The sequence below is a fragment of the Nerophis ophidion genome, linkage group LG04 (genome assembly GCF_033978795.1).
Source record: "Nerophis ophidion isolate RoL-2023_Sa linkage group LG04, RoL_Noph_v1.0, whole genome shotgun sequence".
NCBI lineage: Eukaryota > Metazoa > Chordata > Actinopteri > Syngnathiformes > Syngnathidae > Nerophis > Nerophis ophidion.
The window spans coordinates 35388774-35406364 of NC_084614.1; the positions used below are offsets into that span (position 1 = coordinate 35388774).

At 42.5% G+C, this 17591-nt stretch overlaps 1 protein-coding gene across 4 annotated transcripts in view; it reads left to right on the forward strand.

The window, feature by feature from the left end:
• LOC133551331 (tRNA selenocysteine 1-associated protein 1-like) overlaps positions 1–17591 on the forward strand; it is a 39759-nt gene that overhangs the window by 11071 nt on the left and 11097 nt on the right. For 3 of the 4 annotated variants that reach the window (XM_061897929.1, XM_061897930.1, XM_061897928.1), the window contains exon 5: positions 9701–9832. The exons of the other annotated variant lie outside the window; for it this stretch is intronic. In XM_061897929.1, the coding sequence (XP_061753913.1) occupies positions 9701–9832 (132 nt within the window). The remainder of the gene's footprint in view (positions 1–9700; positions 9833–17591) is intronic. 4 annotated transcript variants of the gene reach the window in all.

Sequence of the window (17591 nt, forward strand, 5' to 3'; positions counted from 1 at the left end):
TGGAGAAATTGCCAAGCAGCTTAGTGAAAAAAGGTCCACTGTTGGAGCAATCATTAGAAAATGGAAGAAGCTAAACATGACTGTCAATCTCAATCGGAGTGGAGCCCCATGCAAGAAATCACCTCTTGGGGTCTCAATGATGCTAAGAAAGGTGAGGAATCAGCCCAGGACTACACGGCAGATATTGGTCAATGACCTGAAAAGAGCTGGGGCCACTGTTTCCATGGTCACTGTTGGTAATACAGTAAAACGTCATGGTTTGAAATCATGCATGGCACGGAATGTTTCCCTGCTTAAACCAGCACATGTTAAGGCCCGTCTTAAGTTTGCCAATGACCATTTAGATGATCCAGAGAAGTCATGGGAGAAAGTTTTGTGGACAGATGAGACCAAAATTGACCTTTTGGTCAGAATCCCACTATGCGTGTTTGGAGGAAGAAGAACGATGCGTACCATCCCAAGAACACCATCTCTACTGTGAAGCGTGGGGGTGGTAGCATCATGCTTTGGGGGTGTTTTTCTGCTCATGGGACAGGACGACTGTACTGTGTTAAGGAGAGGATGACTGCAGCCATGTATTGTGAGGTTTTGGCCAAAAACCTCCTTCCCTTAGTCAGATAATTGAAGATGAGTCGTGGCTGGATCTTCCAACATGACAATGACCCAAAGCACACAGCCAGGAAAACATAAAAGTGACTTCGTAAGAACCATATCAAGGTTCTGGAATGGCCTAGCCAGTCTCCAGACCTAAATCCAATTGAAAATCTTTGGAGGGAGCTGAAAGTCTGTGTTACTCAGCGACAGCCAAGAAACCTGACTGATCTAGAGAAGATCTGTGTGGAGGAGTGTGCCAAAATCCCTCCTGCAGTCTGTGCAAACCTGGTGAAGAACTATAAGAAACATTTGACCTCTATGTTGGTGTTCAAAAACTTATTTTCAGCTTTATCACACAAATAAATTGTTAAAAAATCATAGATTGTGATTCCTGGATTTTTCTTTAGGTTATCTCTCATACAGTGGACATGCACCTACCGTGAACATTTCAGACTCCTCAATGATTTCTAAGTGGGAGAACTTGCAAAATAGCAGTGTGTTCAAATAATTATTTTCTTCACTGTATATATATATATATATATATATATATATTTATATTTATATATATATATTTATATTTATATACATATATACACAGTGGGGCAAAAAAGTATTTAGTCAGCCACCGATTGTGCAAGTTCTCCTGCTTAAAATGATGACAGAGGTCTGTAATTTTCATCATAGGAACACTTCAACTGTGACAGACAGAATGTGGAAAAAAAATCCAGGAATTCACATTGTAGGAATTTTAAATAATTTATATGTGAATTATGGTGGAAAGTTAGTATTTGGTCAACCATTCAAAGCTCTCACTGATGGAAGGAGGTTTTGGCTCAAAATCTCACGATACATGGCCCCATTCATTCTTTCCTTAGCACGGATCAATCGTCCTGTTCCCTTAGCAGAAAAACAATCCCAAAGTTCCACTCCCATGCTTCACAGTAGGTATGGTGTTCTGGGGATGCAACTCAGTATTATTCTTCCTCCAAACACGAAGAGTTTAGTTTATAACAAACATTTCTATTTTGGTTTCATGTGACCACATGACTTTCTCCCAAACCTCTGCTGTATCATCCATGTATCCATTTTGGTATAAACTCAACTCGTCGTGTTTGGAGGAAGAAGAATATTGAGTCGCATCCCAAGAGCACCATACCTACTCTGAAGCATGGGGATGGAAACATCATGCTTTGGGGCACTTTTTCTGCTAAGGGTACAGGACGGTTGATCCGTGTTAAGGAAAGAATGAATGGGGCCATGTATCATGAGATTTTGAACCAAAACCTCCTTCCATCAGTGAGAGCTTTAAATGGTTGACCAAATACTTATTTTCCACCATAATTTACAAATAAATTCTTTAAATTTCCTACAATGTGAATTCCTGGATTTTTTTTCACATTCTGTCTCTCACAGTTGAAGTGTACCTATGATGAAAATTACAGACCTCTGTCATAATTTTAAGTGGGAGAACTTGCACAATCGGTTACTAAATACTTTTTTGCCCCACTGTGGGTGTGTGTGTGTGTGTGTGTGTGTGTATATATATATATATATATATATATGTGGGAAAAAGGAGATCTCCTGATGATGGAGGGAACCCCTCATGAAACAGTTCTGTAGAGATGAAGTAGTCTTGTGATTTTTTCCCACACCTACATATTGCGCTCTACCACGGTATCGAGCACTATTCTCTGGATAATCCAATCAAGACATATATATATATATATAAGGGGAAGGGGCTGTGTGTAAGGAACAGTATAATTTGGCCCCACCATCACGTCTCCATCTCATCACTGCCTGGGGCTGGGGGGGAATAGACTACAGACTGTGGTGAAGTAGGCCGGCTTTGTCGCATGAAGAAGCCTACAATTTTTCGTTGTGTTTACTGCTCCGTATGCTGAATGGCAATGTACAATATATATCTCAATATTTTTCCTGTAAAGTAAAAACAAAACAGTTGTCTTTACCTTGGATACTAAATATGTCATTATTTTGACTTGGTAAATATTGACCTTCTAAGACAAAATTATTAAATCAACTTAATGACTTATTGTAAATAAGCGTTTGCAATAAGCATTTGGAAAAAAAAAATTAAAAGTGGGGCCCCATGCTAGCATATGCTCAACTCATCATGCTCAATTTATTACAGCATTTGGGAAGCCTGTAGTTGATTTTAATTATGTAAATGTTATATTTTTATCAACATGTGATAGCAGGGACCCTGCCGTTCAAAACTAGGCTGCTACATTACTAATGAGTAATGTAACTATAGCTGAAAAAATAGTACAATAGCAATAGAAGAGACTATTCATCCCTGAACACCATGGAGTTCATGTAGGCTTTATGATGCAGTTACATAATTATATCAACTATCAGAGACGGAAACTCTTCATTTAACATAATGTCCTTTTTTGCCGCTTCAACACGGATAAAGGTAAAGTGAAATAACTTAGTTGTTAACTGTAGGTCTATATTGCTTGTCTTTCTCTCATACAGACGGGGCTTTGCTGTCCGTAACGCACGCACGCACGCATGCATGCACACACCGCAAAATTAGCTAATGTTACGCTAAAAGCTAATTAGCTTTCACCTCAAGGACTGTGAGCGAGCTGAGCTGCCGCTTATATTTCTCGAACGTCAACGGGCTCATAGTGATGTTAGTAGTTGTTGACTGGGAGGTGTTTATTATAATTTGGGGAGAGTTCGTTGCATTACGCTCACCTGCTAAACACCTTTCTCCTCTCTGCCTGCCTCTGCCATGAGCACTGACTCCATGGGCTCTGAATACTCACTGCTGATTGCGTGTAACCAATCAAATGGTTGTGTGGGTGGGACAATGCTGGGTGCTGCATAGAAGTACTCACAGAGGCAGAGGGAGTATGAAGCGTAGCAGCTTTAGTTTAGCACCAAATGATAATAAGCTGGACAGGACAAAAATGTATGTATGTACTGTATGTATGTGACTATATGTATATTTGTGTATATGTATATATATATATATATATATATATATGTATGTATGTGTGTAAATGTATGTGTGTGTGTGTGTATATATATATTAGGGCTGCAACTAACGATTAATTTGATAAACGATCAATCTGTCGATTGTTACGTCGATTAATCGGTTAATAATCAGATAAAAAAGAAAAACTACATTTCTATCCTTTCCAATACTTTTAGAAAACCGCATACTAGTACCATGTCCTTTCGACTTGCCAAACAACAACAAGGCAAGTTTTAGAAAAATGTTTTTTTTTTTTTTATAAAGTGCACAATTGTCATGCACAATAGCAATAATTTTGCTTAGGGGAATTTCAAACCTGCCTGCTACCTATTCCAACCATTCTGCAATATTGGATGCTGAATGTCTTTCCTCTAGTGGCATGGTCGTAAGGCAGATTGACTTCATGTTCCATTCGTCTCCAATGTAGTGGCATGTATTGCCGAGGTAGGCTTCCGTGGCTACACTTGTCCACACATCAGTGGTCAGAACAATTTTGCTCTGGGTGGCTTTAATGTCAGTTTACACAGCTTGAAATGTCTGCTCATACTTCCTCTCCATCAGTTTCGTAAAATGGGTCCTCGAAGGAAGAGTGTAACCTTGGTTGAGGACGTAAATCATTTTTCTGAAACAGTCATCCTCCACCATTGATAGTCGCCTCATGTCAGTTAGCAACATATTCAGGATAGCATCAGTCAATGCAGCCGCTTGCTTTGGTGTGCACACCTTCCTTTGCATGAAGTCGCTAATGCTGGCTTGTTTCTTTCTGCAATGAGAGAAAACATATCATGAACGTACATAGTAGCAACATATACATGTAACTCAATACATACTTAGTTGATTTATTTAATAATTTCTGATGTAAAAGGCAAATTTTGTCATATGGTCACTGCTGCCTAGTTTTTCTTTTTATATTGTTATTTTAACTGTTATATTTGTATTCTTATGTTGCTTTTTTATTTTTATTCTTATTGTAATATTTTTTTTCTCCCATTTAAACCCCGGTTATTTACTTTTTAAATTCGATGTCAATTCTGTACACTGCTGCTGGAATTTAAATGTTCCTGAGGAAACTCCCTGAGGGAATCAATAAAAGTTCTATCTATCTATCTATCCATCCATCCATCCATCCATCCATCCATCCATCCATCCATCCATCCATCCATCCATCCATCCATCCATCTATCTATCCAATTACACCACCACATTAAAAAAAAGCTAAATGAAATAAATGGACATTGGGGATGCAGCATACAACAATAATACACAGAAATGTAACTCATCAGATCAGAACGGGGTCAGATATTGTACACGTTTCTGTTCTGAATAATAAAGGATTAATTTAGGCTGCCTGTGAATAATAGAATGATATATTCCAGCACCTTCATTACGTTTATTTTACTAAAGCGTCACTCAAATATTATATAGCTTTATCGGGTCCGGCTACATAGATCCATTATGAAACCAACCTGAGATATTTTTGTCCGTTTATTCCCTTATAATAATCTCCTCGTTAACAACATATTAAAAACACAGAAAGACGGACACAACAGATCAATATATTCGGAAAATGGACTTAAAAAAGTTACGTACAATGAGTTCTGTTCATCCATGGCTCCTCTTTAAGTGCTGCCGAAGCAATCTTGTCTTTCGTGCCACGTACGCGAGGTCCATGCTGCTTGTTTTGCAGGAAATGTCGTCTTCGAAGTCTTTAAAGTAAAGTGTTCCGACACTTTAGACTACTTAGGTCGTACACTTTTATAACCTCGAGATGTTTCTCCGCTGAACTATCCGCACTGTTTCCCTCCGCCATTTTTCGAATGTTTCCAGACAAAGGATACGGCGTGGTCACGTGAGCTGCACATGACACATCATTGGCTGGCTTACTGCTACCTCATGAGACGAAGCCTCAGCGCTGCCCTGGCGCTGTTTTGTACTGTTTTTGTACTTATTTTGATTATTGTTTTTCAGCTTTTTGTAAATGTTGCAGTTTATAAATAAAAGTTTAGGGGGGGAACAAATATTAAAAAATAAAAAACTCTGCGCATGCGCATTGCATACATCCAACGAATCGATGATTAAATTAATCGCCAACAATGTTTATAATCGATTTTAATCGATTAGTTGTTGCAGCCCTAATATTTATATTTATATACAAATCCCGTTTACATATGAGTTGGGAAATTGTGTTAGATGTAAATATAAACGGAATACAATGATTTGCACATCCTTTTTAACCCATATTCAATTGAATGCACTACAAAGACAAGATATTTGATGTTCAAACTCATAAACTTTATTTTTTTTTTGCAAATAATAATTAACTCTAAATATCATGGCTGCAACACGTTTCAAAGTAATTGGGAAAGGACATGTTCAGCACTGTGTTACATTACCTTTTCTTTTAACAACACTCAATAAACGTTTGGGAACTGAGGAAACTAATTAGTGAAGCTTTGAAAGTGGAATTCTTTCCCATTCTTGTTTTATGTAGAGCTATAGTCGTTCAACAGTGCGGGGTCTCCGCTATCGTATTTTATGCTTCATAATGTGGCACACATTTTCGATGGGAGACAGTTCTGGACTCCAGGCGGATCAGGAAAGTACCAACACTCTTTTTTTTTACGAAGCCACGCTGTTGTAACACTTGTCTTGCAGAAATAAGCAGGGGCGTCCATGATAACGTTGCTTGGAGGACAACATATGTTGGTCCAAAATCTGTATGGACCTTTCAGCATTAATGGTGCCTTCACAGATGTGTAAGTTACCCATGCCTTGGGCACTTATGCACCCCCATACCATCACAGATGCTGGATTTTGAACTTTGCGCTTATAACAATCCCAATGGTTATTTTCCTCTTTGTTCTAGAGGACACCACGTCCACAGTTTCCAAATATAATTTGAAATGTGGACTCGTCAGACCACAGAATACCTTTCCACTTTGCATCAGTCCATCTTAGGTGAGCTCGGGCCCAGCCAAGCTGGCGGCGTTTCAGGATATTGTTGATAAATGGGTTTTGCTTCTCATAGTAGAGCTTTAACTTGCACTTACAGATGCAGTTACTGAAAGTGGTTTTATGAAGTGTTCCTTAGCCCATGTGGTGATATCCTTTACACACCGATGTCGGTTTCTGATGCAGTACCGCCCGAGGGATCAAAAGTACGTAATATCGCTTACGTGCAGTGATTTCTCCAGATTCTCTGAACTTTTTGATGATTTTACGGACCGTAGATGGTAAAATTTCTTGCAATAGCTCGTTGAGAAGTGTTTTTCTAAAACTGTTCAACAATTTGCTTACAAAGTGGTGACTTTCACCCCATCCTTGTTTGTTAATTACTTAGCATTTCATGGAATCTGCTTTTATACCCAATCATGGCACCCAACTGTTCCCAATTAGCCTGCACACCTGTGGGATGTTCAATGTAAGTGTTTGATGAGCATTCCTCAACTTTATCAGTATTTATTGCCACCTTTCCCAACTTCTTTGTCATTTGTTGCTGGCATCAAATTGTAAAGTTAATGATTATTTGCACACAAAAAAATATTTACCAGTTTGAACATCAAATATGTTGTCTTTGTAGCATATTCAACTGAATATGGGTTGAAAATGATTTGCAAATCATTGTATTCCGTTTATATTTACAGCCAACACAATTTCCCAACTCATATGGAAACAGGGTTTGCATATATATATATATATATATATATATATATATATATATATATATATATATATATATATATATATATATATATATATTGTGGATATTTGTATATATATATGTGTGTGTGTGTGTGTGTGTGTGTGTGTGTGTGTGTGTGTGTTAGGGGTGTAACGGTACACAAAAATTTCGGTTCGGTACATACTTTGGTTCATTTTCGGTACAGTAAGAAAACGACAAAATATAAATTTTTGGGGTTATTTACCGAATTTGCAAAATCTTCCCCCAAAAATATTTTTCTTAGTGGAATATTTGATGTGAAGTAATCGGAACCTTGGATAGGTCAATAATTCATTATAACATTGATTTTGATTCACTATTATGTTTCTGAGCAATGACAGTTTGAAAGAAAAAAAAAGCTTTGTTTTATTCAACATTGCAACTTCTTCTAAATTACATTTAACTTTCAAGCTTTTTTATTTCACTTTTGTTATGTTTTTGTTTATTTTAATAGTATTTTTAGAATGTGCCTTTGGCCTTTAAAACATTAGCTGTGGGCCGCAAATGGCCTACGGGGCACACTTCTGACACCCCTGCTATAGATAATGAAAAATTAAATCTGATAAATCAATGGGTAAAAAGCAGAGCCTGGTGACGCATGCGTTTATCATAACTCTCTTGCTCTCTGCCCCTCCCTCACAAATGCTGCTGCGTGCACAATTTGTTTAGTTTTTAACCCCTTCTTCATCCTGAACGTACATTGTTATTACACGCAACCATAACTCAAAATGCGGGACATTTGAGGCATTTAAGAAACTCTGCCCTGACAGCCCCGCAAAAGAGGACATGTCCAGTGAAAAGAGGACGTATGGTCAAAATATAAACAAATCTCCAGACCATACACGCTCGCAAACTTTGAGTTTTTGTGCATGTTAAAGGCCTCAAAAATGGGATCAATGTGGGACAAAAATAATGCATGGAGCAATTACAATACGTCTTTCACGACCTTTGCTGCTCGGGCTCTAATAAAACTATCAATTACGGCAGTGGTCCCCAACCTTTTTGTATCCGTGGACCGGTCAACGCTTAATAATTTGTCCCGCGGCCTGGGGGGGTGTCCTTTTTTTTTCTTTTTTCTTTCTTTCTTCTTTGTCATGAAAAAAGGAGTTTTTTGTGGTTGGTGCACTATTTGTAAGTGTATATTGTGTTTTTTATGTTGATTTAATAAAAAAAATTTTTTATTTATTTATTTTTTTTAATAAAAAAATCTTCTGCGGCCCGGTACCAATCGGGCCGCGGCCCGGTGGTTGGGGACCACTGAATTACGGTACAAAATTCGCTCTCAATAGGATGCTAGCTAATGGGATGTTTTTATCTTCCAGTATAAGGCTTCTGTTTCCCATTTAAACGATGAATTCATAATAATCCTCATTACACAGTTAAAAATGCTGTGAGCAAACAAGCTTCTTGCTGTGTCTTCCTTGCCATGTATTCAGGTCTAACGTAAATTTCAAAGTTGACCAATTTCTCGGTTTATGGCCACTTCAACTATACTAGTAAGAGGCATGATTTATTATTTAGCACAAACTTTTACCAACTCAGAGGCGATGCAGCAGCTCGTCAGCTCAGTATGTCAATAGCTGCATATGCTAGTTACCGCTCTGACCAATGCGCCATGTTACTAAAGATAGTTCCTATACATTAGCTCTTATAATAACAATGTTGGTAATACTTGGTTAACATGCAGGTAACAACATGTAAATGGAGCATTTTTGGCGGTTTTCACAAAACATTTTTAGAGGGCTGTATAGACGGAATAGATTAATCCCATTAGCTGCATTGTTAGTCATCTTGATGAGCTGTTTTTTACATTCTAAAATCTACAAAGAAGAGAGACGTTATGTGTTCTTGTCTCACATAGGGATTGTAAATAATAGGCTAAATAAAATTTTAAAAAGTACAGTTCCCCTCTAAGTAAGAACATTAAAAACTCAATTGTTTATCCTCACAGCATAAAGTCCAGTTCAGTTTGGGGAAAGCTAATTTTGTATGTACATTTGATATTTTAAAATCTTTTTTCAAAAATACCTCTATGTGGAGTTTGCATGTTCTCCCCGTGACTGCGTGGGTTCCCTCCGGTTACTCCGGCTTCCTCCCACCTCCAAAGACATGCACCTGAGGATCGGTTGATTGGCAACACTAAATTGGCCTAGAGTGTTAATGTGTGTGTGAATGTTGTCTGTGTTGGCCCTGCGATGAGGTGTCGACTTGTCCAGGGTGTTCACCGCCTTCCACTCGAATGCAGCTGGGAAAGGCTTCAGCACCCCCTGCAACCCCGATAGGGACAAGCGGTAGAAAAATGGATGGATGAATATAGCTGTAACACAACAAAATGTGGCACTCCAGATGTCGTCTTAACCAATCCCTTTCTCCTTATGTAGTCAGATGTATTCTTTGTTTGTGGGAGATCTGACTCCAGAGGTGGATGATGGAATGCTGTACGAGTTCTTCTACAATCGCTACCCTTCTTGTCGTGGAGGAAAAGTGGTTTTGGACAGTATGGGAAACTCGAAGTAAGTGTTTTTTTTGTTTGTTTTTAGCTCATTCTTACACACATTTACTATATGGATAATAACTTATTATACTTTTTTTTTCAAAATAAATACAATTACATAATTACATCAAATCAGTAGAGATGTTAATTAATGGCTTTTAATTACCGATTCCGATATCAACCGTGGAATTAACACATTATTATGCCAAATTTCTTGTGATGCCCCGCTGGTTGCATTAAACAATGTAACATGGTTTTCCAAAATAAATCAACTCAAGTCATGGAAAAAAATGCCAACATGGCACTGCCATATTTATTATTGAAGTCACAAAGTTTCTTATTTTTTAACATGCCTCAAAACAGCTGCTTGGAATTTGGGACATGCGAGAGACATGAGAGCATAAGGAGGTTGGGGGGGTGTATATTGTAGTAGCGTCCCGAAAGAGTTAGTGCTCCAAGGGGTTCTGGGTATTTGTTCTGTTGTGTTACGGTGCGGATGTTCTCCCGAAATGTTTGTCATTCTTGTTTGGTGTGGGTTCACAGTGTGGCGCATATATGTAACAGTGTTAAAGTTCTTTATACGGCCACCCTCAGTGTGAACTGTATGGCTGTTGACCTGAACCACTTCTTTCAGGACTCTCTGAAAGCTCTGTCCTATCTCTATTTGAACTACTGGTGTGCGTGTGTGTGTGCGTGCGCGTATACATCCATCCATCCCTCTTCTTTCGCTTATCCGGTGGCCGGGTTGCGGGGGCAGCAGCCTAAGCAGGGAAGCCCAGACTTCCCTCTCCCCAGCCATTCCGTCCAGCTCCTCCAGGGGGATCCCGAGGAGTTCCCAGGCCAGCCGGGAGAGATCGTCTTCCCAACGTGTCCTGGGTTTTCCCCGTGGCCTCCTACCGGTCGGACGTGCCCGAAACGCCTCCCTAGGGAGGCGTTTCGGGTGGCATCTTGACCAGATGCCCGAACCACCTCATCTGGCTCCTCTCGATGTGAAGGAGCAGTGGCTATACTTTGAGCTCCTCCCGGCTGGCAGAGCTTCTCACCCTATCTCTAAGGGAGAGCCCCGCCACCCGGCGGAGGAAACTTATTTCGGCCGCATGTACCCGTGATCTTGTCCTTTCGGTCATGACCCAAAGCTCATGACCATAGGTGAGGATGGCAACGTAGATCGACCGGTAAATTGAGAGCTTTGCCTTCCGGCTCAGCTCCTTCTTCACCACAACAGATCGATACAGCGTCCGCATTACTGAATACGCCACATCGATCCGCCTGTCGGTCTCACGATACACTCTTCCCTCACTCGTGAACAATACTCCGAGTTACTTGAACTCCTCCACTTGGGGCAAGATCTCCTCCCCAACCCGGAGATTGCTATATAGACGGACATATATATGTGTGTATGAAAATATATATATATATATATATATATATATATATATATATATATATATATATATATATATTGGGGCTGCAACTAACGATTAATTTGATAATCGATTAATCTGTTGATTATTACTTCGATTAATAATCGGATAAAAAAGACAAACTACATTTCTATCCTTTCCAATACTTTATTTAAAAAAAACGCATACTGGCACCATGTCCTTTCGATTTGCCAAACATAACAGTAACAAGGCAAGTGTTAGAAAAAGTTTTTTTTTTTTTATAAAGTGCACCATTGTCATGCACACTAGCAATAATTTTGCTTAGGGAAATTTCAAACCTGCCTACTACCTATTCCAACCATTCTTCAATGTTGGATGCTGAATGTCTTTCCTCTAGTGGCATGGTCGTAAGACAGATTGACTTCATGTTCCATTCCTCTCCGATGTAGTGGCATGTATTACCAAGGTAGGCTACACTTGTCCACACATCAGTGGTCAGAACAATTTTGCTCTGGGTGGCTTTAATGTCAGTTTACACAGCTCAAAATGTCTGCTCATACCTCCCCTCCATCATTTTCGTAAAATGGGTTGAGGACGTAAATCATTTTTCTGAAACCGTCATCCTCCACCATTGATAGTGGCCTCATGTCAGTTACCAACATATTTAGGACACTTATCAGTCAATGCACCCGCTTGCTGTGGTGTGCACACCTTCCTTTGGACCAAGTCTCTAATGCTGGCTTGTTTCTTTCTGAAATGAGAGAAACCATATAATGAACGTACATAGTAGCAACCTTTACATGTAACTCAATACATACTTAGTTGATTTATTAAATCATTTCTGATGTTAAAGGCACATTTTTTCATATCATGGTCACTACTGCCTAGTTTTTCTTGTTATATTGTTATTTTTACTGTTATATTTTTATTCTTATGTTGCTTTTTCATTTTTATTCTTATTGTAATATTTTCTCTTTTTTTTCCATTTAAACCCCCGTTATTTACTTTTTAAATTCGATCTAAATTCTGTAAACTGCTGCTGGAATTTAAATGTTCCTTAGGAAACTCCCTGAGGGAATCAATAAAAGTACTATCTATCTATCTATCTATCTATCTATCTATCTATCTATCTAATTACACCACCACATTAAAAAAAAAGCTAAATGAAATAAATGGACATTGGGGATGCAGCATACAACAATAATAAGACAGAAATGTAACTCACCAGATCAGAACTGAATCAGATATTGTACACGTTTCTGTTCTGAATAATAAAGCATTCATTTTAGGCTGCCTGTGAATAATAGCATGAAATATTCCAGCACCTTCATAACGTTTATTTTACTAAAGCGTCACTCAAATATTATATAGCTTTATCGGGACCGGTTACATTGATCCATTATGAAACCAACCTGAGATATTTCTGTCCGTTTTTTGCCTTAAAGGGGAACATTATCACAATTTCAAAAGGGTTAAAAACAATAAAAATCAGTTCCCAGTGGCTTGTTGTATTTTTTGAAGTTTTTTTCAAAATTTTACCGGTCCCGGAATATCCCTAAATAAAGCTTTAAAGGGCCTTATTTTCGCTATCTTCGAAACCACTATCCATTTCCCTGTGACGTCATACAGGGCTGCCAATACAAACAACATGGCGGTTACCACAGCAAGATATAGCGACATTAGCTCGGATTCAGACTCGGATTTCAGCGGCTTAAGCGATTCAACAGATTACGCATGTATTGAAACAGATGGTCGGAGTATGGAGGCAGATAGCGAAAACGAAATTGAAGAAGAAATTGAAGCTATTGAGCGAATAGCTATTGTCGCTATTCGGCCATAGCGTGGGTGTACCTAATGAAGTGGCCCATAGCATGGCTGCCTTATTAGCATCGCCGGTAAAATGTGCAGACCAAACGATCAGGACTTTCGCATCTTAAATCCGTTGATTGGTAAGTGTTTGTTTCGCATTAAATGTGGGTATCTAGTTTCAAATGTACATACAGCTAGCGTAAATAGCATGTTATCATCGATTAGCATAGCATGTTAGCATCGATTAGCTGGCAGTCATGCCGTGACCAAATATGTCTGATTAGCACATAAGTCAACAACATCAACAAAACTCACCTTTGTGATTTCGTTGACTTAATCGTTGCAAATGCATCTGCAGGTTATCCATACATCTCTGTGCCATGTCTGTCTTAGCATCGCCGGTCAAATGTGAAGACACTTTGGTACATTCAATGGGGGTATGGCGGAAGATTTCTTGCCAGTGGTGCAACTTGAATCCCTCCCTGTTAGTGTTGTTACACCCTCCGACAACACACCGACAAGGCATGATGTCTCCAAGGTTCCAAAAAATTGTCGAAAAAACGGAAAATAACAGAGTTGAGACCCAGTGTTTGTAATGTGAAAATGAAAATGGCGGGTGTGTTACCTCGGTGACATCACGTTCTGACGTCATCGCTAAAAGACCGATAAACAGAAAGGCGTTTAATTTGCCAAAATTCACCCATTTAGAGTTCGGAAATCGGTTAAAATAATACTTGGTCTTTTTTATGCAAAATCAAGGTATATATTGACGCTTGCATAGGTTTGGTGATAATGTCCCCTTTAAAAAAATCTCCTCAACATATTAAAAAGACACAAAGACGGACACAACGGATCAATATACTCAGACTATGGACTTAAAAAGTTACGTACCGTGAGTTCTTCTCTTCATCCATGGCTCCAACATGCTTCCTCTTATGGTGCTTTTGAAGCGATGTCGTACTTCCGTGCCACGCAAGGTCGATGCTGCACGTTTTTCAGGAAACCGTCTTCTTTGCAGTGTTTAGGGTGAAGAATTTCTCCTCTCTGAGCTGCTACCTTACCGTGGTAGAGGAGTTTGCGTGTCCCAATGATCCTAGGAGCTATGTTGTCTGGGGGTTTTCATGCCCCCTGGTAGGGTCTCCCAAGACAAACAGGTCCTAGGTGAGTGATCAGACAAAGAGCAGCTCAAAGACTTCTATGGAATTACAACGAAATGAACCCAGATTTCCCTCGCCCGGACGTGGGTCACCGGGGCCCCGCTCTGGAGCCAGGCCCGGAGTTGGGGCACGATGGCGAGCGCCTGGTGGTCGGGCCTGTTCCCATGGGGCCCGGCCGGGCACAGCCCGAAGAGGCAACGTGGGTCATCCCTCAAATGGGCTCACCACTCATAGGAGGGGCCATAGAGGTCGGGTGCATTGTGAGCTGGGCGGCAGCCGAAGGCAGGGCACTTGGCGGTCCGATCCTCGGCTACAGAAGCTAGCTCTTGGGACGTGGAATGTCACCTCACTGGGGGGGAAGGAGCCTGAGCTAGTGCGCGAGGTAGAGAAGTTCCGGCTGGATATAGTCGGACTCACCTCGACGCACAGCAAGGGCTCTGGAACCAGTTCTCTCGAGAGGGACTGGACCCTCTTCCACTCTGGCGTTGCCGGCAGTGAGAGGCGACGGGCTGGGGTGGCAATTCTGGTTGCCCCCCGGCTCAAAGCCTGTACGTTTGAGTTCAACCCAGTGGACGAGAGGGTAGCTTCCCTTCGCCTTCGGGTGGGGGGACGGGTCCTGACTGTTGTTTGTGCTTACGCACCAAACAGCAGTTCAGAATACCCACCCTTTTTGGGTACACTCGAGGGAGTACTGGAAAGTGCTCCTCCGGGTGATTCCCTTGTCCTACTGGGAGACTTCAACGCTCATGTTGGCAACGACAGTGAAACCTGGAGAGGCGTGATTGGGAAGAATGGTCGCCCGGATCTAAACCCGAGTGGTGTTTTGTTATTGGACTTTTGTGCTCGTCACAGTTTGTCGATAACAAACACCATGTTCAAACATAAGGGTGTCCATATGTGCACTTGGCACCAGGACACCCTAGGCCGCAGTTCCATGATCGACTTTGTAGTTGTGTCATCGGATTTGCGGCCTTATGTTTTGGACACTCGGGTGAAGAGAGGGGCGGAGCTTTCTACCGATCACCACCTGGTGGTGAGTTGGCTGCGATGGTGGGGGAGGATGCCGGACAGACCTGGCAGGCCCAAACGCATTGTGAGGGTCTGCTGGGAACGTCTGGCAGAGTCTCCTGTCAGAGAGAGTTTCAATTCACACCTCCGGGAGAACTTTGAACATGTCACGAGGGAGGTGCGGGACATTGAGTCCGAGTGGACCATGTTCCGAACCTCTATTGTCGAGGCGGCTGATTGGAGCTGTGGCCGCAAGGTTGTTGGTGCCTGTCGTGGCGGTAATCCCAGAACCCGTTGGTGGACACCAGCAGTGAGGGATGCCGTCAAGCTGAAGAAGGAGTCCTATCGGGTTCTTTTGGCTCATAGGACTCCGGAGGCAGTGGACGGGTACCGACGGGCCAAGCGGTGTGCAGCTTTAGCGGTCGCGGAGGCAAAAACTAGGACATGGGAAGAGTTCGGGGAAGCCATGGAAAACGACTTCCGGACGGCTTCGAAGCGATTCTGGACCACCATACGGCGCCTCAGGAAGGGGAAGCAGTGCACTATCAACACCGTGTATGGTGCGGATGGTGTTCTGCTGACTTCGACTGCGGATGTTGTGGATCGGTGGAGGGAATACTTCGAAGACCTCCTCAATCCCACCAACACGTCTTTCTTTGAGGAAGCGGTGCCTGGGGAATCTGTAGTGGACTCTCCTATTTCTGGGGCTGAGGTCGCTGAGGTAGTTAAAAAGCTCCTCGGCGGCAAGGCCCCGGGGGTGGACGAGATCCGCCCGGAGTTCCTTAAGGCTCTGGATGCTGTGGGGCTGTCTTGGTTGACAAGACTCTGCAGCATCGCGTGGACATCGGGGGCGGTACCTCTGGATTGGCAGACCGGGGTGGTGGTCCCTCTCTTTAAGAAGGGGGACCGGAGGGTGTGTTCCAACTATCGTGGGATCACACTCCTCAGCCTTCCCGGTAAGGTTTATTCAGGTGTACTGGAGAGGAGGCTTCGCCGGATAGTCGAACCTCGGATTCAGGAGGAACAGTGTGGTTTTCGTCCTGGTCGTGGAACTGTGGACCAGCTCTATACTCTCGGCAGGGTTCTTGAGGGTGCATGGGAGTTTGCCCAACCAGTCTACATGTGCTTTGTGGACTTGGAGAAGGCATTCGACCGTGTCCCTCGGGAAGTCCTGTGGGGAGTGCTCAGAGAGTATGGGGTATCGGAATGTCTTATTCTGGCAGTCCGCTCCCTGTATGATCAGTGTCAGAGCTTGGTCCGCATTGCTGGCAGTAAGTCGGACACGTTTCCAGTGAAGGTTGGACTCCGCCAAGGCTGTCCTTTGTCACCGATTCTGTTCATAACTTTTATGGACAGAATTTCTAGGCGCAGCCAAGGCGTTGAGGGATTCCGGTTTGGTGGCCACGGGATTAGGTCTCTGCTTTTTGCAGATGATGTAGTCCTGATGGCTTCATCTGGCCGGGATCTTCAGCTCTCACTGGATCGGTTCGTAGCCGAGTGTGAAGCGACCGGAATGAGAATCAGCACCTCCAAGTCCGAGTCCATGGTTCTCGCCCGTAAAAGGGTGGAGTGCCATCTCCGGGTTGGGGAGGAGACCCTGCCCCAAGTGGAGGAGTTCAAGTACCTAGGAGTCTTGTTCACGAGTGGGGGTAGAGTGGATCGTGAGATCGACAGGCGGATCGGTGCGGCGTCTTCAGTAATGCGGACGTTGTATCGATCCGTTGTGGTGAAGAAGGAGCTGAGCCGGAAGGCAAAGCTCTCAATTTACCGGTCGATCTACGTTCCCATCCTCACCTATGGTCATGAGCTTTGGGTCATGACCGAAAGGATAAGATCACGGGTACAAGCGGCCGAAATGAGTTTCCTCCGCCGGGTGGCGGGGCTCTCCCTTAGAGATAGGGTGAGAAGCTCTGCCATCCGGGAGGAGCTCAACGTAAAGCCGCTGCTCCTCCACATTGAGAGGAGCCAGATGAGGTGGTTCGGGCATCTGGTCAGGATGCCACCCGAACTTCTCCCTAGGGATGTGTTTAGGGCACGTCCAGCTGGTAGGAGGCCACGGGGAAGACCCAGGACACGTTGGGAAGACTATGTCTCCCGGCTGGCCTGGGAACGCCTCGGGATCCCCCGGGAAGAGCTAGACGAAGTGGCTGGAGATAGGGAAGTCTGGGCTTCCCTGCTTAGGCTGCTGCCCCCGCGACCCGACCTCGGATAAGCGGAAGATGATGGATGGATGGAGGGTGAAGAATTCCCACACTTTTGTCGACTTAGGTCGTACTTAGGTCTTTTCTTTTTTGCACTTACACTATCGCTCCTGCTTTTCTCCACCATTTTTCGAATGTTTCCAGACAAAGAGTACGGTGTGGTCACGTGAGTTGCACATGACACATCATTGGCTGGCTTACTGCCACCTCATGAGACT